Below are 25,516 nucleotides of genomic sequence, written 5' to 3'. Positions count from 1 at the left end.
ACAAATTTCTTTCAGTCCCATTTCAATCCATTTGCCTATTTCCTTTTATAAAGCATATTTTTGAAAATGAACAGAAGTTTCTTATTGTTTATTTAAATTTTTTAAATAAATTTAAACATTAAATAACAAAATCATTGTCTTTAGAAACTTCATTGTGCTGCTTTGTGTAGGATCTACTTTGAATAACTGGTATCTGAGCAGAAAGTTGTAAAGCCTCTAACAAATCAGCTATCAATTTTCCATGAGATATTTTCGTTCCCATCAAAGTAAATAATCTCCTATTTTTCCAAATATTCTTTGTTGCATGACAGACATCAAACATATTTACTGTAGAAACATATATAATTTTAAGTTCCAGAACCATGAATTGTAGCCCTAGTAACTGCTCATAATTTATCTGCTTATGCAGACTTAACTCCATATAAAACATAAGCCTCCACAATTTCATGAGAAGTTACTGCAGCATAGAAAGACTTAAAAGTTGGTCAATTATATCCCAAGTACCTACCCACCAGTAAAAGTGATCAAATAGGCAATGGAACAGGCATACTAGATAAATCTGACTCCTTTTTCTCCTCACCCCCAAGTGGATAGTTAGAAACTTCCATTAGAAAGAAGAAAGAGGAGCCTATTACACACAGGCTATATTTGGCAAGATTACTATCTCCAAGTTTTGAGATTTGGGCTGTGACCGGCTGTATTGGACCAAAGATCAGAGTTGAGTACCCCACACTGATGTACAGACCTCTGGAGGACTTACCATCTTGGTCAGATTGTACTTGCAGGGGGTCAGGTGAGTAATTCAGGCCAACAAGTTGTAAATGGGAGTAGAACCAAAACATTTCAATGCTAGTATGAGATGCTCCAGAATTCCCTTCCCCTTGCTACCATGCTTGGTGATACTTCAAAGATGACGGGACCAGAAGTGAAGATCCAAGGAAGTTTGATAAAGAGCTGTGTCAAGCTGTGTTAAACAATGGATCCCAAGTCACTGTAATCTTTCTACAACTGATATTCAATCCATGTTCCACTCCAAGATATGACGAGGCTAAAATTCCACTGGTTGAATAATAATGTAGAGCCCATTTTGGTGAGCTTGGAATTCCTGAAAGAATTTGTGCAAGGAGAGAACAAAGGTGTGATGAGACTAGCTTATTTAACTTAGACATATGTCACCTATCTCAGGGTTTTGGCCTATTGTTACCATGAGAAAATTAGTGATCAGCTCTAACTAGAGTCTGCTAAATACCTCTTGTATCCAGAGATAAAATCAGGTAGAAGGAGGGCAGGTAGAAGACCCTTGACACAATTTCCTGGCCCTCTTCTCAGTGCTACTGAATCAGAAACTACACTGAAGAAGTCGAAGAGCCAGAATATTTAGTGGCACCTCCTGTTAAGTGATTTAAGTAAATTCCTTATTAAGTAAATTAGGAAAATGTTGACTTTCAAAGCAAGGTCTTTTCAATGAAAGGTAAGACTAAAGGGGTTGTGCCTTCAGAGTTAGATGTTTCCCATTCATAGGTGGGATGTGGTCATGCTAAAGTGGATTTTTCAATAACGCAAGTCTATTATGAAGCATTCTAGAACATTTGCTTTGGCAGAGATTAATAATGCTATGAACAAATTGAATAAGCACAAATTAATGTTGTTATAGCCTGGCCTTGGGGTGTGTTTGCCACTACCATCACAGTAGTTAAAAGGAAATCAGGCAAAATTAGAATATGTGTAGGGCATCACACTTTGAAGTAGTACAGCATGATAGATTAATTAAAAATTCACGAGTCCAAGAAGGCTTGTATTATGTTGATTTTCCTGCTGGGAAATCAGTGATTTTCCAGTGTTATATTTACAGAATCAATCGTATTAAGATACAACTGTATTATTCTTCAGTTCTGGGTAATTTTTCTAATTTAAGCTGCCTCCGCAAGTATCCAGAGTGTCCAACATTGACAGATCTGGTAATTAGGGATAAGAATTATTGAGAGAGACATTCTAGCTGAGTGAGGACTTGGCTCAGACACAGAAAATATTCTTGCCTTCGTCAACAGGTCTTGTGCCATTTACTTTAGGGAAACAAAGGCTTGATACTTTTAGTAAATATCACAGCTGTTTGCCAAAAGCTGGGCTCAGGCTCTCACTCACATGTAGGCTAGAGAGAGCATCTCCTGTGAGGGAGTGAGGGTCTTTTGTGATGCTCAAGGGCTGAGTTTCCTTCAGCCCAAATAATGTGTCCACCTTCTAAAGAAAAGTTCTGAAATGGAGGGGTGTGCACTTCTTTCCCACTTCTTCCAACCTGCTGGCCGGGATCTGGGAGAATAAAAAATTTGGTTTTTACTTGTCAGGTTTGAGATATCCCAATATCTCAGTTCAGATATCTCACATTAAATATTTATTTTTGTTTGGGTTCCCCAGAAGGAGACTCTGTGGCAAAGATTTGAAAATACAGTAGTTGATTTGGGAGGCAAATCCAGGACACATCAGTGGGATATTGGGGAAGTGAAGCAGGAATATGAAGGAAGTCGATGAACAGTGTGTTTTCAACTGGGTTACCACAGCGGGGAAATGGAGTTTACTCCATAGTGAGACTGTGAAGACAGTATGCAATGTCAATGTCCAACTTATCCTACTCTCTAGGCAAGGGAGCTGCATATTTATATACCAACCCTCCAACAGTCATTGATGAGAGATGCTCGCAGGAAGGATTGACTTTCTGATGCTTCTGACACTCTGTGTATATGGGCAGAGTATTCAGAGAGAGCCCTTTAGCAAACAGATGCAGGTACTGGCAGTTGGAAGTTGAGGACCACAACTGATATGTAAGGCCCAAAAGGATATAAAAAGAGCACTGACAGCACTACAACCTCAAAGTGGAGATACCATATCAAGAATGTACAGTTCAGGAACAATGACTGGAGACATAAATTTGGGAGCCCCTGATATATAAATGGAATTAAAATTCATGAGACTGGATAAGATCACTTAGACAAATAGAGAAGAGAAGAGGACTATACACTGAGTACCAGCACAGAAATAACAAAAGAAATCAGTAAAAGAAACTGGTAAGGAACAATAAATGAGATAGGAGAAAAGCCAAGAGAGTATGAAATCATTGAAGCCAAGTTTTTAAAAGTGCATCAAGAAGGAGAGAGTAAGAAACCATATCGAATGCTGCTAGCAGGTAGAAGAAATGAAATCTGAGAATCCACTCTCATATTTCCAGTATAGATGTCACTATTGACCTTAACAAGAGTTAGTAGAGTGATAACTTGAAAGCCTGACTGGAATGGAATTAAGAGGAAATGAGCAAATGAGAAATTAGCGAGCATAGACAACATTTTTAAGGCATTTTGCTCCAATTAGAAGTGAAGAAGTGGCACAACCGCTGGCAGAAAAAGTGGAGTTAAGAGAATGTTTACAATATGGGATAAAAACAGCCTATTGTATTCTGATTGGAAAGATACAGGAGAGAGAAAAAAGCAATCATGTAGAAGACAGAGGGGATATTCTTGATTGAAATGAGAGGAAATGAGAGCTAATTTGTCTGTGGTAACAGACAGGAGGCAGAGAATACAGGTGCAGCTTCAGGTGAGTAGATATGGTGATGGGAGTCTGTGGGAATTCTCTTCAGACTACTTCAGATTACTTCAAATCTGAAGAGAATTTACTGAGGAATTTATATTCCTCAGTAATGGAAGAAGTAAGCTCACAGATAAGACTGGAAATGAGGCAATATCTTTTGGGAGATTTGGAGACATGAAAGAGTGACATGATCATCTAGGAGAGGGTGAGAACCAATGGCTGAGGAAATATAGTATGAATGATGTCCAGGCAGCATTAAATGCCCCTTGAGTTTTGTGGTAAGGAATTACTGTGACTGTACATTGTGGTTGTGAATGTTATCCCCACAGCTACATTCTGCTGTATGAACACAGACACAGATTAAGCAGGGATATAACATTGGATATAACCAGGGGTGTGATTTGGCCAAGTGAGTAGGATGAAATCAGAAAGATGAGTTGTGTGTATGTATGTTTATGGAAGTAGTTAAAATGATTGGCCATGAAAGTAAAGCTGAGTAAAGATGGAAGAGAAGATATTAATTAAGGGACAGTGAGAAAGTAGAAAGATCAATATATTTGAGAAGCAGCTGGGATCAAAACATCACTGGATTAGGGTACTAGAGGAAGTGAGCTGGAAATACAGGAACATCCAGGCAAATTAGCATCAGTAGGCAGTAAAGGTAGTACTCTAAAGAAGGTTGTACATGCAAATCATAAGGAGCACAGTGTGCAGAAGCTGGAGGATAGGAGCAAAGATTTAATTGGTAAAAGGAATTTGAGGGGATCTGGGAGTAACACCACCAGTGTCCTCCACAGTATCCGTGTAATCAGCAACCTACTCGAGAACTAAAATGCTACCAGAATCCCTAAAGCCCCACTTCTACCCCTTCCAAGGCATGAACTCCCAAGACAATAACTATTCTGACATCAAACACCATATATTAATTCCGCTTGTTTTACACTTCGTATAAAAGGAATTATACGGCATGCCCTCTTTCTTTTACACATTACTATATTTGTAAGATTCACCATGCCGCTGCATGTAGCAATAGTTCATCTTTTACAGCTCTTCTGTGTTTACCGTATGAGTATACCAAACTTATTTATCTGCTTTACAGTGAAGAACTTCTGGAGTATTTGTAGTTTGGGGCCATTATGAATATGAATGTGATTAACATTTCCATCCATGTATTTTAGTACACATATGCATCATATTTGCTGTGGAATTGCTCATCTTAGTGCATTTGATTCTTTAGCCTTAATAGATAATACATCTTTCCAATGTAATTGAGTCTGTTGACACTCATAAGAACAATGTACAAGTTTTCCAATTGCCACATAGCCTCATCAACCTTTGGGTTTACCCAGTCTGATTTTAGTCACTTTAGTGAAGCTTTGTGATATCTCATTATGGTTTAATTTTTACTTCTGTGATAACTGATAATGTTGGTTCTAATGACGCAGTACCATGGAAGCCACCTATTGAAGAGCCTTCCTCTCATCTTTCAGATGTTGTATGGAGTAGAACATGCAACCAGAATTGTATGGTGAAGAACACTACTTCCCCCAAATCTGCAACCCCTGCTGATTGTTCATATGAGCAAGAACGTATGTCCACAGTGTATTTTGAGCCATCGTACATTTTTAGGATTATTTGTTACAATAGTTTGCATACATTAATATAAATATTTTAATTTTCTTAAGTATTAAATATTGTGCAATATCCATCAAGATTCCCTTTTTAACTCAGAGAATATTCAGAAATATTAATTTGCAAGTATATAGATAACACACTTATTACCCATTATTAATTTCAAATATTACCACATGTACCTTAGAGTACATAGTCTGTGATGTCTTGGAATTTATTGAGGCTCCCTTTGTGGCTTAAAGCATAGTCTATTTTTATAAATGTTCCCTGTGTGCTTAAAAAGAAAGTTTATTTTGTTTATTTGATCTAAAGTTCTACACATATCTAAAAACCCAAGCTAATTATACTCATTTAAAATTCATGTCTGTTTTTTGTAATAGCTGTTTTTCATTGGTTTATAGTGTTCTGATTTTTGTCTTTCTTTTCTAGTGCTTATGTTCCTTAGGCGTCCAAGTGATTTGGTGTGGGAGCCCATGTTCCCATGAACTCTGATAACGGGTACTGAGGGAGGGCTGAAGTTGGGCTCTCATCTGAGTTCTTCCTGGAGATTATGAGAAGAGAGGTGGAGATAAGCCTAAAGGCAGAGGGATATAGGCAGAACCTGTCATCCACTCCCCTGTGCTAGCACTAAATCTGGGACCTACTGTGGGCAGAGTCACCTTAAACTCTTAGATGTATGTAACATTGAAAAGAAGCAGCCCTGGGAGTTTAGAGGGGAAGGTGTTGGAGGAGGGAATACTCAAGGGAAGATGGCCGGGTCACATCTATCTACATAAACTCCCAGCCAAAGCAGGGCTTTTGCACTAACCTATTATTATCTGTGGACACTGGTGGCCTGGGCTGTTGTTGCTGATCTCTGTGGTTTAGGGGCAGAATATGACTGCAGTCATCAAAAAAATTACTGACATTTACATTATGGAACCTTGATGAAATATTGGTTCTCTCAGTCTCTTCAACGGCATCACGACCTGGGCACCTGGATTCTCAGGCTGATTGCCACCAGGGGTGGGTGACCTTGTCTCTTCACTTCAGTGTGACTTATAGATGTCACCGTTTTTGATGTGGGCCGTGATCCATAAAAGCTCAGAAAGTATTACTCTCTATATGTATACTAACTGAGTTGTTGAGAAGGAGAATTTACGTTTTACTTGTTTAATAAATTCAGTGAAATGATGGTAGCATAACGTCGTTCATAGTGCCAGCTGACTGGCTATTTCTTTTCTACCATCAGCCCTTCATATCTTTATCACTCACAGACTCTTTAACCAGCTGTAGTCTGGTTTCGAGTAGCAAATTTATCAAAAGGTAAATCCTGTCAGCACTTCTGTCACAATATATCAAGAAATCAATGCCTCATCTCCATTTCCCTGGGCAGATGCTACGATTCCTCTCTTAAATACTGTGGTGTATCTCCTAACTGCTCTCCTGCATGTCACTCTTGCTCCTTGTTTATTCTCCACCCAGCATTTAGAGAAATATGTTTTAGCAATCTCTCCTCTGTTCAGATCATTGAGCGGCTTCCCGATTCTTCCAATGTGAAAAAGTCTTTACATTTCTTGCAAGGGTTTGCACAGTTGGCCATGCAACCTTCACCACTTTTGTATTCAATGTTGTTCCTGAATCATTTGGTGTCAAAATGATTCTTGCTCTTTGACAGTGATCTGAACTCATGTCCTACCACTCTCTCCCTTCTCCCTCATTCCCAGCCACACTGGTCTCCTCTCTGTTCCCTGACGTGTCACCCACATTTTAGCTTCAGGGAATTTGACCTGGCTCTTCAGCCTACCCAAATGTCACTTTTTAAATAATTGACAGCTACCTCAACCTCACATTTAAAATTTCGGCTTCTCTTGGGGCCGGCCCAGTGACGTGGCAGTTAAGTTTGCATGCTCCACTTCAGCAACCCAGGGTTTGCTGGTTCGGATCCCGGGCAGGGACCTATGCACTACTTATCAAGCCATGCTGTGGCGGGCATCCCACATATAAAGTAGAAGAAGATGGGCATGGATGTTAGCTCAGGGCTAATCTTCCTCAAAAAAAAAAAATTGCACCTTCCCTCCAGCCCTCCCAATTTCCCTTCCTAATGGAAAAATCTGAAGTGCCCACTAGTGCTCCCAGGACGATAACAAAGGATCAGTGTTTGGTGTTTTTGAAGCAATCCCATCAAGACTGGAGCAGAACTGACCTGACATTTTTACTAACATCCATCCACCAGAGGGCAGCCACACTCCTTCGATCTGGTCAAAGGTTAAGCAGCACTTCAGTTAAGATATTAAAAAGTCGTGGACTTTCCTTCTGTTCCTAAGAATTTTCTTTAGATTCAACCTCCTCTCTATTTCTCTAACAATAAAAAATAGTCACAGGGTACCACTCATCATACTTATGATATTATATAATACCTGCTCAATGCAGAAAAACATAAAAAATGCACAAATTCAAAATACATACGAACTTATACATAATCTCAAGAACTAGCAGTAATCGTTGTTAGCAATTTGGAGTTTATTATATTTTACATATAATTATATTTGAAGTTGTTTTTGTACACATTATATATTAGTTCTATTATATGTTATATTAAAATCTACATTCTTCTATAATGTGTAAACTTACAGACAAATATTTGTCAAATAGTATGTGATGAACTATTTTCACGCCAATAAATATTCTTTTACAATATTATTTGCAATAGCTACTTATTTTTCATTCACAGATAAACCAACATACAATCAACTTTCTATAGGATGATTTCCATTTTGTAGTATCACAAAAGTTCCTGTTATGAATATTTATGGAACAACTTGATAGAGAATTCTTATCTGAGAGAGTTCATAAGTTCTACATATTTATGCACCCACCAGCAGTTCCACCAACTTCAAAATTTTACATTTTTTTATCTTTAACAATTTTTCTACTGCAAAGATAATTTTAATATGGATGGAGATTTTATTAAATTCATTTTTCAATATCTATAAATTTATATGATAACTCTCTTTTCACATACTAATATAATAAATTATATTAATGTCCCTCCTAATATGTAATCGACCTTTCATTCTTGAAATAAATCCTACTTATTCATTGTATGCTATTCTTCAGTATATTTTAAATTTACTGGCTAGTATTTATTATCTTAAGTGTATTTCTAGGATTTTTAATGTAAAATAGCATTGATGTTTCACATATTTATAGCAAATTGTACAAATCAGAAGTTAACAGGTTGAAGAATTTTGCAAAATCAACACATTCATTTAAACATCACCCAGACCAAGTAATCAAACATTATCAGAACTCCAGAAGCCCCTCAAGTCTCATTAGTCTCAGCTACTTCGATGTTGCAATGTCACTTCAAACCCATACCTTCACAATAAAACTCCTCATCCTAGTTCCCAAAGCTTTCCTCACCATCTATGTCCAGAGTTGCCAGTAACTTCTCGTATCACAAGATTGGTCTAATGCTCTCTTGACCACTGGCTTAATGTCCGGGCTTTTCGTAATCTGAACCTACTCTGCTGGCCATCACAGTAATGACTGCCCTGTTCTTATCCAAATAACTGCTTTCTTCCCATAGCTAAGATATTAAACCCCCTTAATTAGGTTTAGCTCTGTTTCAGACTATGAGGTCCAGACTGATCCTAGTTATGGATTTGGAAAGAGCTCTAGGTGCAGTTTAGATGATTGCAAATAGACAAATTTGCAGACTCTCCTACTCTGGCTATGGGTCCTGATTTTGATAGCCATGCTTCTGATTTGCATTGGGGTCCACCTTATGTACCATTTAAGAGCTAATTTCTTACCATGTTTCCTTGGGACAGAATCCATGCTTTGCTGACCTTACCAGGAAGCTCTTTTCTATAAAACTAAAGTTCAGTCTTGTGTAACCCATGTGTTTGCCAATTTAACTTTCAAAGGTCATTTTTTCTTCAGCATAAAATGAGAAGGAAAATGTATTTTTGCCTCAACACTTTTCTAAATTATGATTTGTCCTCTCCTGTCATTTCCTTCTCTATGCTGCCATAACTACTCTCTTCCCCAGTGATCTCTGCCCAGAAATCGGGCACAGAGCACTCCTTCCCACCCTACCTGCCACCCACTAGCCTCTCAAGTTTAATCAGCTGAGGCCATCCTTCTATTTCATTGCATTGTCTCTTCAATTTCCACACTATCCATCACATTTGATGGCACATGGATAAACGTCTTTCTTTATTAAAGAGCGGTTTACTATTCAAAATGAAGTACCACATGAAAGGGAAAATGTTAAAGCTATAGCATATATATGAGTTTCCTCACAGAGAAAACCAGAAGGTCCTGCACAAGGGAATTACATTGGGTGGATTCATCCCCACTCCTTAACTTGGCTCCGCTTCCCTCTGATTTATGCTTTATCTTTCAAAGTGTTGATTTTTTTCTCCCCTTGGAATCTCTCCCCACCATTAGCATCCGGCAGATTGGAGGAGGTCCGAGCTGACATGGGCTTCCTGGGGGGAATCTCCTTTGCAATATACTAGTCAGTGTGAGTTACTTATTGTACCAATGGGGCCAAGAATGAGGACACACACACATATATACATACGCATCTGCCAAGACCAAGTATTAATTATCAAAACAGTATAGTTTGAGCCGATATCTTTTATGCTAAAGGATCTATTCATAAAAGGTTTGTGAAACTGAAGTGGATTACAACTTGCATTTTAATGGGATAAACTAGAAGAAAATAGAATAAGATAGAAAATATCACAGTGCACTGCACACTGTGTAACTATGATTTTGTCAAATGTATGTTTCAGATATATGTGTGTGTGTGTTTGTGTTTTGGTTTGCAATATAAAACGTTTCTTACTATGCGTTGCATTAAAAATAACGTGGAAAAGTCCCGTAAACACACAAAGAAGTTCTAAAAACTCTAACTGCAAGATCCTCATCTCTTCCAAAGGAATAGCACATTATTAAGCTGAGTATTATCTATTTTCTTTCAGGCTTCAAGAACATGCTGTTTCGGTCCTGCCAGAAATAGAAAGAGTTGAATATCTCTTAATGAAAAGATCATTTTACTGAGGACTCCATTATCTTCTTAGATATGAGCCATTGATTACCCCAGTTTTTATTCAGGCAAATAGAAGAAAGTGTTGTACTGTTTTAATTCTCTTATATTGGGCAAGTTTTCCTCATATCCTCTTGATATTAGTTCCACACGTGACTCAGGTTGATGTTACCAACTGCCACATCTCCCAGCTGACTGCTTTTCTACTTCCTTGGATTTCTGCATGTCACCTGCTTTTAATAAAACTCTGAGATTCATAAAGCCAGTAATTTAATGGATACCATGCTATCTCTATGACCCAGCATGATGCCTGGCCCTTAGTGGGTATTCAATAAGGATTGGTAGAGTCAAACTGAATTCTGGCCCTCCTTTTTTCTACCTGTTGGTGTCTGGTTAATGTCAATGACATGACTAGACCTATAGTACAATATTGCATGGGAATATTAATAATGAATGCATTACTTAGTTCCATCAGGAAAAAGACCTTAAAAGTTAAAGAAAAGGGGAGAAATATGTAGACAAGGTATTAGCACTTGTAGAGAGTCCAGCTACCCCTGGTTGCCTACACTTCTCACCATTTATGAAACAGATTCTACAGGAAACCCAGCTGCAAAGTGGGCTGGTGGGAGTGATATAATGTTTTGAAGCCAAATGTCATTTGTGCTCCTTTCCCGGTCCTTTGGCTAGAGAGAGCAGGCTTTTGCTGGGGCTTCTTTTTGTCTGTGTCTATTGGTATTTCCAGGTTGCCATCTTCTTCAGTTTCCAGCCTGGGATACGTGAGGCAAAAAGAAAACCAAGGAAACTCACCACTGTGTTATTCTTTGAGGCCCCAGGTCTCCAGCCAATCTCCCTTCCCTCCACCTTACAGTCTTCTTATGTTTATTTTATACATATTTTAGCTGTACATACCGGTAGGAATAGGAGAAGAATACCTACTACATATGCCCAGAAGCAGTTGCAGTATCTGACAAATTTCAATTATATCAAGTTGGTTAATAGTGTTATTCAAATCATCTGTAACTTTTCTGATATTCTCTTTTGTTCTAATGTTGCTAGGGTTGCAAGTGTACTTCTCCAATTACATGGACTACAAAGTGGGTAATATCGTCTGTTTTCCAGTTATACTGCAGACGTAGGCAATGAGCAATTTTATGTGCCCTCCAGATTAATCTGTATGGTTTTCTTTTGTGGAAGATGTGTGAAGAGATCTGGTCTAACCAGCCATCATTTCCTTACAGGGATAAGGAAATCTCTTCTTAATCATAATGTTAGTGCCTTTCCTATCTGGCAAAACTAGAATTATGCTGTTATACAAAGGATCTCTTAAGCCATTGCAAACAAGGGAAATGGGTCCCAGGGAAGCAACAAGTAACTAATAGCCAAAGTCCTCTGAATCTCTAGCAGATAAAACTCTCTTTAGTTGGAGGGTGCAGGCAGTTTTCTTTTCTCACTTGAATTTAATTTCTAAAGTTACTGCTCCTAAAGACACTGAAAATGTTGATACTAGAGCTAAGAATACCCAAAGACCGTCTACCTTACCTCCTTCCCTTATCTTCACTCTGTCTTGTGATCCATACTTCACTTCAAACCTCCATTTCATGCCCCACCAAGTAATAGGTCCCAAGATACTTTTTGTCCATCATCAGTAGAATTTGGGTGTTCATGAACAAGTTGATTTCAGTTATATAAAATAAAATGGTACATTTCTTCACATTTAAGTTTTCCGTAAATAATAACCCCATAATATAAACAATGAAGAGCCAATGGAAGATTTAGGTAGGGCAGCAAGATCAGATTTGTGTCTTAGAAACAACATTCGTGAAATTCCCAAACGATATCTAAAGAGACTGGATAAATTCCCCTGCAAGTCAAAAAGGAGGCATATCACATTCATGCATGAAAGACTATATTATGAAGATATTACTTCTACCAAATTCATGTGACTCTAACCAAAATTCCAGTAGAGTTAAATCTTGGTGGACTAGACACAATGTCTCTAAAATACATGTGGGAAAACACATTCTCAAGAACACAGTAAAAAAATAAATGATAGGTGAATTCCTTCCTTTCTTCCCTTCATGCATATTACTGAACACCTATCAAGTGATTAAAAAAACTTGCAATGCACTGCAATTACAAGGTCAAAACTGGGTATAGATAGAGTCTTTTCCTTCATGGAGAGTACAATCTAATTATATAGGAGGCGATATTTTGGAGAGAGTAAAAGTACTGATTTTCAAAAGAGGAAAAAATCAAAGATGCTATCAGGAATGGCATAATGTATCACAGAAGACATTCATGGTATTTGTCTAAGAAGACTGATGGCTAATAAGCTAAAAAGAACATTCATTCTCTAAGATGAGAGAAAATGTGGAGAAAGGAAGTGAACATGGGCTTTGGAGTTAAATGTACCTGTGTTTGAATCTCATTTCTGCCCAGCAGTAGCTTCGTTAGTAGCCAGTTAGCAGATGAATTAGCGTCAGCAAGTGAATTTACTCCTCTAAGCCTCAATTTCTTTTTCTCTTATGCAAGTTTAAGAGTGGTATAAACCTCATGGAATTCCTCCTGTGAGGGATAAATGTGAGGAGGAATGGAAACCACAGGTGGATATTGGCAGAAAGAAAGGGATGGATGAATGTATAGGTCCCTGGGTAAGTTGATATGGAGAGAGGGATAAAAACAGAAAGAAAGATAGATAATAAATTTCCAGAATTACAAGGCAAAGCGAAACAAAGTGAGGCTAGTTCATCCTGGTGCTTCTCCATTCAGTAAAGAAGAGGTCAAGTTTTTCATTCAAAGAAATGTAGGGGAGGTACAGTCAGATAATTGAAAAAAATGGATAAAAAAAGGAAACAATATGGAGATGGGTGGCATAGGCAGCAACATGACATTAAGCAAGAGGTTTCCCTAGGAGTCTAGAGGGTTTAGTCGAGTAAGGGTGACAGCAGGATTGCTGAGTCCATTGGATGGAATTTGTTCTATCTTTGCTCCACAATCAAGGTCTGGAGCAGGAAAACAGGAAGCTGAATTTATCCTGGCTTGGAAGAAAAAGGGAAGAACAAAGAGCAGGATGCCAAGAGAGCATGGCAATGTCAAGGAACTAAATATAAATGTCAGACTATGGGACTCAGGCTGGGAAAGGAAGACATAGCAGAAAGAGGAGTAATAACTACCCCAGGAGAGTTTAAAGTCTATGAGATAGAAATTTTCCAGATAATGTCAAATTTTCAGGCTTGCTTAAGTTGAGATGAAGTAGAGGGAAACCAGCAGAGAAATTGGGAGGCTTGGGTATTGCAAACATCATCAGTTGCAATGCTGGAGTTTCCCAGGCTGACATCAGAAATCACGTCCTAGAAAGAAAAAACGGAGAAACCTTCCAAGAAGCAGGATGGACTAAGTGTCCTCAGGAGGCAGAGGAGACTGGGAAGACTCTAACTGGCCTTGAAGTTGGCAAGAAAGTTCCCCACGTCATTTGGAATGTGGTAGGTAATTAGTCTGTTTTTCAAATGTCATCAGATATTTAAGATGCCAGTCCGCGTTGTTCTCATAATCCGCAATTAGAAACCACAAGTACAGAACCTCCAGGTCTGTCCCTACCTGCTTGAGCATGAAACATCAGAGAAGGTGGTTCCAGAGAGGGATAAAACTAGGAAAGAGTCGCTAGACCAATTTCACACCAAGCAAGTGGTCACTCAACTGAGCAGGAAGATGGGTCCCCTCTGCTCAACATGCCTCAGGCCACAGACTCACGGAACAGCAACTTTGCTTAAGCCTACCTGTGCCCTCAGGGGACCTACACAGGGCTCCTAGTTCTCAGGAACCTCACGCTTTGCAGCAATCTCACTTAGGTAATGTCTCTTCGCCTCTATCCTCAGTCCAAGTCAGCGATGGGATCTCTTTGATTTTCTTCTCTGTCGGTAGATTTCTTCGTATTTTTGTTTTCCTTTAGCACCTTCCTTTTGTTTCCTAAGCACATAAAAGCAGGGAAAACTTTAGTGCTAATATGGCTCTCCTTCATTTCTCTACATCCCCACCAGCTGCAATTTGGAGAAGAGACAGAACGGATAGAGTAGGGCATAAGGAAGTTGAGGAAATGACTTGGAATGTGTCTTCTTTGTGGGGTTAAATATTTCAATCCCTAAAAAAGAAGAGTTTGGCTAAAGAAATTGGCAATTTAATTTAAAGTCTTTACTTATGTCAGTTGATCCTCTTGAAATAGACTTGAAGTTATAGACTTCATCGTTTTCCAGAGGCTCATGCTTCTAAGAGATGTTGAAGCTAGAATTTGAACTCAGATCTCTCTGAATCATATATATATATGTGAGTCATAAAAATTGTGTGTACCTATATATGAGTCATAAAAATTTGTCTAGATCTAGATATATATCTTGATTCTTGCATCAGGGAAGGTATACAAAGTTTTTATGACCCAAGACCAACAATTCTATTTTCAATCCATTCTTTGTATTTCATCCCATGTAACCGGCCTGGAAGAAGAAACTTAGCTAGGAAATGAAGGACTTCAGTGTGGGAGAAACCAGTCCATTCAGGGAATCAAACCACTGGTGTCATAGAGTGACATGTCCCTGATTGTGCAGGACGGTACACAGTTCACACTTATTGTCTCAGAATTCTTGTAAATTCTCAGAGTGCCCATATGCACTAACACAAGTGTCCAAGTTTGGATGATAGCCTGTAGGGTGAATCTGTTTGTGGGTAACAGATCTGGCGTCAGCCCTGGTGAGAGCACTGAGCCTAATTCCCCTTCCAGGACTGTGATTATACACTGGCTGCACGCAGAAAGCAAAGTTATTTTGACAATTTTCTTTCCCTCTTTAGAGCAGAAGGGCCTCTCAGGTCTGAACCTCTGAAGACGAAGGCAGTGTGAGACCACCATGGCCAAGTTTTTGGGAATGGCACCATCTCAGGGCAGTGGGGTCTTTCATGTTTGGAAAGCCAACTGTGCAAGAGATTAGGAATAAACTCTCTTGAGTGTTTTCACAGGCCTGGCCAAAGTAGGACATTAAGTGAGATCAAATGGCTGCCTTTGCCCACATGACCGTATTTTTCCTGGTATCCTCCACTCTGGAACATACTGTTTTTTCAGGTAAGTAAATTTATAGGTCTTGAGAGAGAACATCTGATTTTCTTTCAGTTGTAGGAAAGAAAAAGAGTAATTTGTCACTGGAAATGGGAAACGTTTAGCTGAAACATAGGTCTTTGGGCTGGATAATGCAAATTGGGTGTCAATTGGGTATCACTGTTGGAAAACGGAGTTAGTCTGGAAAAACCTAGATTTGAAAACTAAATAGCACTCTTCTACATGGGTCAAGAAAAATCAAAAGAGCAGTTCAAAATTATTTTGAACATAAGGAAAATGAAACAAAATGAACAAAAGTTCAGATTCAAAGTGTCAGTGTCTCTATACCCTTTTTCTTTCACTCCAATCCCACCCCCATCCTGTAGGTAACCAATCTCATTAGCTTCTGCTTTAGCTTTCCTATGCTTCCTTTTGTTCAAATCAACAAATATATGTACATTTTGTTACTCCTCCTACTTATACCATAGATACCAGTTTGCATCTTGCTCTTTCCCAATTTACAAATATTCTGAAAATCAGTACATATCAGTTCACAGGACTCTTCCTCATTCTTTTACACAACTACATAAAATTTGATTGGGTGGATGTACCAAAGTTTATTCAACCACTCTTCTATGTATGGGCATTTAGTGTGTTTCTAGTATTTTGCAATTATAAACAATGCTCCAATAAATAACCTTCTGCAAATGTATTTCTTTATTGTTGAAGGCGTATCTTCAGGGTAAATCTCTTGAGTTGAGATTGATGAGGCAAATGTACATGCAAATGTAATTTTGTTCTGTGTTGCCAATTTTCACTCCATAAGGTTCTATCAATTTGCATTCCCACCAGTAGTATACGAGAGTCTCTTTCATTGTAGTTAACCTGATGGGTGAGAAATGTATTTTAGGATAGTTTTGATTAGCATTTTTGTTATCATAGTGAGGTTGAATATCTTTTACAGATTTAAGGACCATTTCTGTATCTTTGGGGAGTTGTGTGTGAATTGTATGTGCACGTATATTACCCATTTGGCAGTCGGGTTTTTTATGTTTTCACCCTCAATTTTAAAGTACTCTTTATATAGTTGGTATCTTCTCTGTGTTATGTGTTGCAAATATTTTCTCCCAGTTTATCAGATATGTTTTTAGCTTGTTTATATTTTGCCATGAAAAAGTTATTTTTATTTGTATGTAATAAAATGTATCAATCTTTTCTGTTATTGCACTGAGAGTGATGAGTCTTTGTCAGAAAGTCTTTCCTACATTAAGATTAAGGAGGAATTCAATTGTGTTGTATTTTAATCCTTGTGTGGTTTCACTTTTTACGTTCAGATCCTGGTCCATTTGAAGTTTATTCTTACATATGATATGCAGCACATATGTATTATTTTATAATTACCAGATGAAGGCCTTTATTTTCTTTCCTCATAACTATGTCCAGCTGCTTTTGTCTTTAAAATATTCTGCCTTTTTAGATCTAGATAGGAGAATTCCATGTTTGTTATTCTCTAAAGGAGTGTGTATGTAATCGGCATAGTCTATTCCTGGAAAGGCTGGGAGTCTTGCTGTTGCTTTTGCGGAAGCTTTTTAAATATCATTCAAGTTTTCTCTTCTAACTTTGGAAATTCTAACTATTGGAAAGCTAGAATTTTCTAGGATATTTTAAATATCATCTAACAGTGAGAGATGAGGGCAAGCAGAACTGCAATAGGTCACTTCTTATTCATTCTCCCACAACCATCTTGTCATCCTCTATCCCCAGGCAACACAGGCAAGCACTCCTCACATACACCAATGCCGATCTCCCTCAGTCTCCCCAGAGCTGAGGAACTCCTAAGTTTTCTCATCATCACTCTTAGTATCCTCTTTAGCATCTTGGTAGGAACTGGCCTAATACTTACGGTATCATGTTTAATTTTACAGCAATCTTTAAAATGCATATACTTATCCCAATTTTAGAGAAGTGGCAACTAAAGTCAACAAAAGTCAAATAACTTAATGAAAATAGCATGGTTTGCAAGACATGCATACAACTCCAAACAGTTTTGACTCTCCTCAGTGACACAGCAAATTTATAAATGAAGTCAGGACTTCAATGAAGGAAAACGAAGGAAAGAATAAGTAAATGGATAAAGTAATTAACAAAGAAATGCCACCCACAAATTCTGTTGCTATAAATTCTTTTGTATATTTTTGTGCAAATGAGTAATTAAATTACATTTCTTTACTCCTTCAGTAATTTCAGTGGGTAAAATCATATTCCATGGAGAACTATTTCTCTTAACTCATTGTGTCTGTACTTTATTTGCAGGAATGTTCAAACCACACAACTTGTCTAAATGGCCTACGGTAAATTTAAACTTCTCTGTTCTGAACTCTTATTCTAATCTGATCACTCTCTTGACGTGAGAGACCTAAAATTTCATAGTGGTGAAGTAGAATGAAAGGTTTCTGTTTGACCTTGGGCATGTATCTTAACCTTCTGGGCTTAGATTTACTCCCATATGTGCTTGTCGTACAAGCATTGTAATAGTCAAATATATCTATGACCATTAAATGAAACACCTGTCACTTGCTTAAGGTCGCAAAGTTAAACAGTGGCGTGTACAGGATTTGTTCCTAGTCTCAATACAGAACCCTCACTCTTTTTTGTTTTGTTTTGTTTTGTTTTTGAGGAAAATTAGCCCTGAGCTAACATCTTCTGCCAATCCCCCTCTTTTTGCTGAGGAAGACTGGCCCTGAGCTAACATCCGTGCCCATCTTCCTCTACTTTATATGTGGGATGCCCACCACAGCATGGCTTGCCAAGTGGTGCCATGTCCGCACCTGGGATCCAATCCGGCGACCCCGGGCTGCTGAAGCAGAACGTACACACTTAACCCCTGTGCCACCAGGCCAGCCCCAGAAGCCTCACTCTTAACAACTACATTTGAGTGCCTGTGCTCTAGAGGTTCACAAACACATAAACATCTCTACTCACAAACTTCTTACAATGAGTTACTGGCATTGGGACTCCAAGTTTAAATGAAAACTTTGCATTTGGGTTTAAGCTGGGATATTATAATGCTCACTGCTTTAAGAGATGAGGGGATGGGTGAAGACACGGCGGTCAGAAATAAACTTGGGGCCGGCCCAGTGGCACAGCAGTTAAGTTTGCACGTTCGACTTCAGCGGCTCGGGGTTCGCCAGTTCAGATCCCGGGTGCGAACATGGGGCCGCTTGGCACACCATGCTGTGGTAGGCATCCCACATATAAAGTAGAGGAAGCTGGGCATGTATGTTAGCTCAGGGCCAGTCTTCCTCAGCAGAGAGAGGAGGATGAGCAGCAGTTAGCTCAGGGCTAACTCCTCAAAAAAAAAAAAAAAAAAAAAGAAACTTGCCTGACCAAAGCCCAGAGCAGAGGAAATTTTTGAAAAAGATCAATTGACTAGTAATATTTGACATTATTTCTATGTGGAGTAGAAGTGACAGGCCAGGAATAGATGGGAGAGAATCTATCAATTGTTACTCACATCACATTTTATGATATTTGCAGCCACCATGTGAATTGTACCACCCAACGGATGTTCTTTATGACTCAGTCTGTCCTGATGTAACAGCACATGTTTGTGCTACAAATGGCCACACTTACCAGAATGAATGTTTCTTTTGTCTTGATCAGTGGTAAGTTCAAAATGAAATCCCATTTGTTTCTCTCTATATTTCTTCACAGAAATTTCAAATAATCTTAGGCAAGGAACTGGATTTACTGATGCATGAGCTTTTTTTTAACATAGCCACCACTGTTCATAAAAGACTGGGGACAGACTACATATATAGTGAAAAGTCTTTTTTAAAAGCTTAGTTTGGAACTGGCCTGGGGGTGCAGCGGTTAAGTGTGCACGTTCCACTTTAGCGGCCCGGGGTTCACCAGTTCGGATCTGGTGCAGACATGGCACCACTTGGCAAGCCATGCTGTGGTAGGCATCACATGTATAAAGTAGAGGAAGATGGGCATGGATATTAGCCCAGGGCCAGTCTTCCTCAGCAAAAAGAGAAGGATTGGCAGCAGATGTTAGCTCAGGACTAATCTTCCTCAAAAAAAAAAAAACCCCAAAACTTAGTTAACATTCAAAGTTGACTCATCAAAAAAAAGAAAGAAAGAAAAGCTTCATGATATTTTGGCAGAATCGTACAGAGATCATATTAGTAAATAGTTTATAAATTATATTCAAGCAATGAATAGAAATCCTTTTTTCTTTTTGAAAGTTTTTTTTCCCCCTGAGGAAGATTCTTCCTGAGCTAACGTCTGTTGCCAATTTTCCTCTTTTGGCTTGAAGAAGATTCGCCCTGAGCTAACATCTGCAGCAGCCATCCTCTATTTTGTTTGTAGGTCACTACCACAACACGGCTGCTGATGAGTGGTGTAGGTCCGCACCCAAGAACCAAACCCAGGCCACCAAAGAGGAGAGGGCTGAACTTGACCCCTAGGCCACGGGGCTAGCCCCTAGAAATCCATTTTTTTAAAAATCACTCAAACTTTCTTTAACAAGTCACATTGACATACCTGTGAATAGCACCCATAAGTGTTGCTTGGTAGATGTGAATAGATAGAGCTACCGATGCAGATGTAGACATAGACATAGATGCAAGGGTAGATAACAGACTAGACACAGACATAGATGCAGGGGTAGATATACACATGGGTAACAAAGTGGCTCACATGGATAAAAACTGATGACCAACTTTTAATTTTTTTTTTGCCTTTCAAATAAATTCAATAGAAAATTTAGATTAAAAAATTAATATTTTTATGATACATTTCAGCTCCATTTGACATTGTTTTTACAAATCAGTCTTGTGCCTTATCAGTAACTCTTCCATTGAGATCTTATGTGTCGGGGGTCCCCAAGACCACCCTCGGGTTGATGATTCACTAGTAAGGCTCACAGAACTCGGAAAAGTTGTTATAGGTGTAGCAGCAATTTATTACCATGAAAGGCCACAGATTAAAATCAGCAAAGGCAGAAAGCTCTGCCAGACTCCACCCCAGAGTATAGGCAGAGTCTGGCAGAGTCTGGCACAAGAGATCAGAACCAATTGTCCTCTCTCAGTGGACTGTCACAGGCAGTGTGTGATGCCACCAGCTATGATGTGTGACCACACATACAAGTATTGCCAACCTAGAAAGCTCACCAAAGCTCTGGTGTTCAGGCTTTTTACTGGAGGCCAGTCACCCTAGGCAAGCAGCACTTGCATGACTGACCACTACTTTAGTCTCTAGCCCCTTCTTCGCCCCTGACCCAGAGGTCAGATGATGCAGAGTGGCTTAGGAGCCCAGATGAACAAAAGCAGGCATTCACCTAAGCATAAACTATCTGGCCTGGCCCATGGCCCTAGGTTACAAAGACACCCCTAACAGGCAAGATATTCCGAATGTTTATAGGTTATTTCCCAGGAATTAATTTGAACATCCCAAGTCTGCCGAGCTCTCTCTTCTCTTTAACGCACTTCTTCCTTTAGCAAGAGTCCTCATGGGCTTGAGCATCATGTTCCCATCCTGTGAGGATTATTGCTGAGCACTGAAAGAAATAGGGTGTTGAAGCTAGTACAATAAAGGAAATATCTGCTCATCTTCAGAGCAAATACTAGACTCAGAGGATTATTGAAATGTCTTTTAAAGGTTTTCCTTTACGGGAACTGAAAAATGTGAATTAACCAAATCTCTACCGTGGGTTTCCAAGAAAGATGAATGAGAATTCCTGAGCATTACTAAACTATGTAGAATAATTAAATTACATTATCATTCCTTCCTAATGTAGTTGATGTCAATTTTTCAGGCAGGTGCTAATTAGGCAAGACGTTTGGAAGAGTCTTCTCAGCTCTTCCACGTAAGCCTTTTGCCACACTCTGTGGTGTTTGGACACACACCACGAAAAAGAGCAGTGCAAAAGGAATTCACTCGCCATGGCCCAGGCTTCTGGAAAGTAGTATAGGTTGATGCAGAGGTACAGTGTGGGCCTTGATCCTCTGCTAGGCTAAACCCAACAACTTCCCACAAAGACGGTTCTGAGATTTCTTTCAGCCTTATCTAGGGGACTTGAAAAAGTCTCAGTAGCTCAAAGATCATGCCTCACGCCTGTTCTGGCAGAAATGGGAAGAGATGGAAGGAACTATTTCCTTTCTTCCTTTTTTACTTTCTTCCTTCCTTTCTGTCTCGTAACTGCCAGAGGTACTATGAACAGTCTAGCAGTTATTTCTCAACCTAAGTATAAATGAGGAGCCCCTGTTAGTTAAAAAGCAAAAAATGGTTCAGGAACATTGGAGCCAATATGGGCACAGTTCTTATCAAACACATCTGTTTCTGGAACACAGAGAACGTTGATGCCAATGGCAGGGGTGGTGCAGTGGACTGTGGATTTGATTTAATTCCCAATGTGAGACGCAACTTGCATGGATAAACTTGGCCTGTGTGCCATTTCTATATCTTGGGACAAAAAGAACAGTCCTGATGCTCTTTTGAGTGACGGAAGGAAGAGAGTAAGTCCCCTGTCTCTGCTCTTAGCAATATTTTGAAGAAAAATCCTGGAAAATTGAACTCACAATCCTGAGAGATACCCTCAATTTATGAACAATATAAATCCTTTGCGAGAAAAAAAGAAAACTGAAGAGGGCAAGTCTTGGTCAGAATTGTTACAGAATCATAGTCACTACCTTAAAGGAATTTCCCCAGCCTGCTCAGTGTAGAACCCTCATAATAGTTACTGAGAAAATAGTTATGTGAGTCAGACCCCAGACTCTTCAGATGTTTGCGGTCTTATTTGGCAAAAAGAATATATGCATAGGGAAATGATAATAGATAATAAAAACAGCATTGGTTTTGTTCAACCAAAATAGTATTTTAGTAAGTTTTGAAATGGGTGACAGTATTACAAAAATCAGGTTTTACCTAAAGATATAGATTTTCAACTTTTTTCAAAAAATCAAACATTAACTTAATAGTAAGTTAGGATTTCACATGCAAGAAATAAGCAACAGCTGCCTAGTAGTCACTGCCCCTCCATATGGAGTTCCAGCATCCAGACTACCGTAGTCCCCCTGTCTTTATTGTGGTGAAGGGGGCCCACTCACCTATTTATCTTACTGGCTTGGCTCCTACAAGCATTTATGTTTGCAACCCTGAAACAAGAGAGTAGATCAGATATACATCAAAGGTTAGCCTGATATGGAGGTTGGGGTGGGAAGTCTCTTGAAGAAAGATAAAGTTAAAGGATTCTTAAAGAAAAAAAAATATGAAAGAAAATAGAGTAGGAAATCTACGCAGGACTCTCTGCTGGGAAACATTTGGAATTGAGAAAACGTGCGATGCCTTTAGGAAAATAATAAAGGGAAAAATTGTGTTGAAAGGAATGTTATGTATTTAAAGAAGGGTGATACATAAGGGTGGAGAGTTAGGCAGAGGCTTGACTTCCAGAAAACATAAATGCCAGAGTAAGGAGAATAGGTTCTAGTCAAAGGACAGTGTAAACCTAGTGAGAATTTGAGCAGAGTGTGAATTATGTGAATTGTCATGCACAGCATTAATATTATGGTTATCTTTTACTTCTTGGTAGAAAAATATGGCATTGCTATGTTGAATGGAAAGATATCGAAATGGGAATGGGTTAGAGGATGAAAGATTCCCTGTGGAAAACTTCACAGAACGCTTTTTGAATAATCAACACACAGGATGAATGTGCAAGCAGTGGTGATAAGCAGGAATGGAGAAGAGAAGGTTGTAAAGGCAGCTCTCCCGTTCTCAGATCTTCCTTTGGAAGATGAGGGGATGTGAAGTCATGCCCCCTGTCCTTATGGTGCTAATCTTTTTTATTTCTCTCTCTCTTCTCTTTAGGGAATTTGGTCCTCATATCCAGTTTAATAGATATGGAAGATGTGAATAGTGGGGAACAGAGTACTACACTTTCTTATTCTTTTCAGCACTTAATTCTGAAGATTATTTCTTTTGGAATTTGAGGGTATATAATAAATAAGAAACTCATGCTGCACTCAAATTTGGAACAAATCAGAAAGAAACAAAGGAATCAAACTAATGAAGAACCAAATATCACATTTATTATAAATAAACATAACAATGAAAGAAGTGGTAGACACTTATCTCTGTGTTCTGATTGTTTAAAGTCAGCTTTTGTTTTTCTTGGGTGGTCTAAGGTCTGTGAAGAGAGCTTATTCACACTCACCTGGATTCAACTTACCCCAAATTGCAGGCTTATCTGAAAGTGATACCCCCCTCACTCATCTCACTTGGGACGTGAGCAAAAGAGAAAGTAGCCACCCACACACATACACAGAGCTGTTTGAGGCTTTCTACCTCATACTCATGAATGAAGCTCACCTTCATGAGGAGAGAAAAATGTCCACACGCTAATAGAAGGAGGGCAAAGGACAGCCAAGATTTTTGGGGGGAGAGGCATGTTTTTGAGAAAGAGAGGGAGTGGCCATCATTTGACTCCCCTAGTTTCAGCAAACCTTTCTCACTCGTCCCATCCTTCCTGTTACCTCAATCAATAATTTCCTTTTTCCTTTTTGCTTAATCTGATTTATAATCTTTCATTTATAACAGAAATATCTTTACAAATACAGGAAGATGAAGTCATTGTTATGTTTGAATGCTGGGAAAATGAAAGGTTCTGGCCTTTGGCTTCTGCACTCTGTGCCATTACCACTTGTTACCACCAGATGCCAGCCTTACTCTTTTATCTTAATCTGACTCGTTCTTTAACCAGAAGGGTCAGAGAAGGGCACCCAACTCTACTTTCTCCCTCAGCTTTCCAGCTAACCACACAATCTACCTCTGCTAGCAACAGGGACTCTATCCTCTTACATCTCTCCCTCCTGTTCCCAGTGCACCTGGTCAGTAGGGTGGCTCTCTTTGATGGTGCAGAGATAAAGCTTCAGGACTTTCAGTCCCCTCAAAGAATCTCCTAAGATACGGACTTTCTCGTGGTAATTTTGAGCATCTCGCATAGCTTAACACTATTCATTATCCCGTCTCTCCACTTCTACCTTACCAAAAATAACAAAGACGAAACCAAAATCCTCACCCACAAGGGGTGGGGAGATGCAACCCTATCCTAACACAGAATATAAGGGGCAGATCAAGGAAAATGTTTTCCTTTATTTTTTACCTCTTCAAAAAAAGCGAAAGTCCACAATTCTTCTATTTCAGTAGGGAAATAAATGGAGCATAGTCAAGAAATCCCTGATTTGTAAGTGTCTTCTCTGTTGTGTGCAAATCCTGGCCTGGTTGGGAGACAGACATGAACATGGACATGGTAACTAAGCACATAAGAAGGGTAAGCTGAGATGGAAATAACGATCCGTGGTTTCAGATGAGGACACAGGTGTTCCAGTAAAGGAAGGGGCAGTTGACACCCTGGCCCAGCCTTTTGAGCAGAGGTAGAATTCTAACAATAATTAGCCCACGTTCATTGAGCACATGCACCATGCCTAGTGCCACAAGTGGTTGATTTGCTTTGTCTTAATTAGTTCTCTCCACAGTCCCATAAGCCTGATACCATTGTCACCCCCATTTTACAGATGAGAAAACTAAACTTAGACAAAGTAAACTTAAGTAAACTGCAGTCTTATAATTCATAAAGGAGAACTGTGATTAAAACTCAAATTTTCCTGCTCCTAACCACAACTTATGTTGTCCATGAACCTAAATGGGATTTGGAAAAAGAGTAGGCAGAGGTAATTATAAGAGATTTTCAGAAAGGTACAGACCCACATGCTCTTAAAAAATATCAAACTCTTCTTTAAGAAAGTATTCTGCATTAACGGTCAAGTAGTGTATCAAAATAAAACTTTGTTTTCAAAATTATAAAATCAGTCCTCAAATGGAAGCCTATTTTTCCTGCTTACTTTTCAGATAATTGAAATAAATTAGCCAATACTCACTTAGCATCAACTTTTTAGATCTGATCTGCTATTCTTCTCTTTTCTGATCTCCAGACCTATTTATTCCCTATAAAGCAGTAAGAAATTTTTTGGAGCACAGGCAAATAAAATCTATTGGTTTGTTTAACAAATATTTATTGAGCGCCTACTCTGTGCCTGACACTGTTCTACGTACCGGGCAGAGAAGACCCCTGTTCTCATGGAGTTCATATTCCTATGGCCTTATGCAAGAGATAGTGCTGG

General features: G+C 39.0%; 2 protein-coding genes across 18 annotated transcripts in view; one reads left to right on the top strand and one right to left on the bottom strand.

Annotated features, from left to right (window-relative positions):
* LOC106781590 (sperm-associated acrosin inhibitor) overlaps positions 1 to 13,861 on the bottom strand; it is a 55,937-nt gene extending 42,076 nt beyond the window's left edge. For 4 of the 16 annotated variants that reach the window (XM_070233062.1, XM_070233065.1, XM_070233067.1 and 1 more), the window contains exons 1-4: positions 12,665 to 13,861; positions 11,792 to 12,113; positions 8,572 to 11,019; positions 761 to 1,105 (exon numbers count right to left, since the gene is read on the bottom strand). The gene's annotated coding sequence lies outside the window, so the exon portion shown is untranslated. The other 12 variants (XM_070233056.1, XM_070233069.1, XM_070233064.1 and 9 more) reach the window with 12 other exon arrangements.
* On the top strand, positions 13,800 to 23,453 carry LOC100630792 (serine protease inhibitor Kazal-type 13). Of its 2 annotated transcripts, none has more exons than XM_003362871.4 (5): positions 13,800 to 14,100; positions 15,257 to 15,359; positions 17,646 to 17,683; positions 18,870 to 18,997; positions 23,205 to 23,453. In XM_003362871.4, the coding sequence occupies exons 2-5, from the start codon at positions 15,290 to 15,292 to the stop codon at positions 23,251 to 23,253; spliced, it is 285 nt and encodes a 94-aa protein (XP_003362919.1). In that variant the 5' UTR covers positions 13,800 to 14,100; positions 15,257 to 15,289; the 3' UTR covers positions 23,254 to 23,453. The 2 variants fall into 2 exon arrangements, with proteins under 2 accessions (XP_003362919.1, XP_070089171.1); XM_070233070.1 differs by having other exon boundaries at positions 13,807 to 14,169.
* Positions 23,454 to 25,516: the final 2,063 nt, after the last annotated feature.

The sequence above is a fragment of the Equus caballus genome, chromosome 14 (genome assembly GCF_041296265.1).
Source record: "Equus caballus isolate H_3958 breed thoroughbred chromosome 14, TB-T2T, whole genome shotgun sequence".
Taxonomy (NCBI): domain Eukaryota; kingdom Metazoa; phylum Chordata; class Mammalia; order Perissodactyla; family Equidae; genus Equus; species Equus caballus.
Note: the sequence above shows the minus strand (reverse complement) of the source record. Positions and strands in the feature narration are given on the sequence as shown.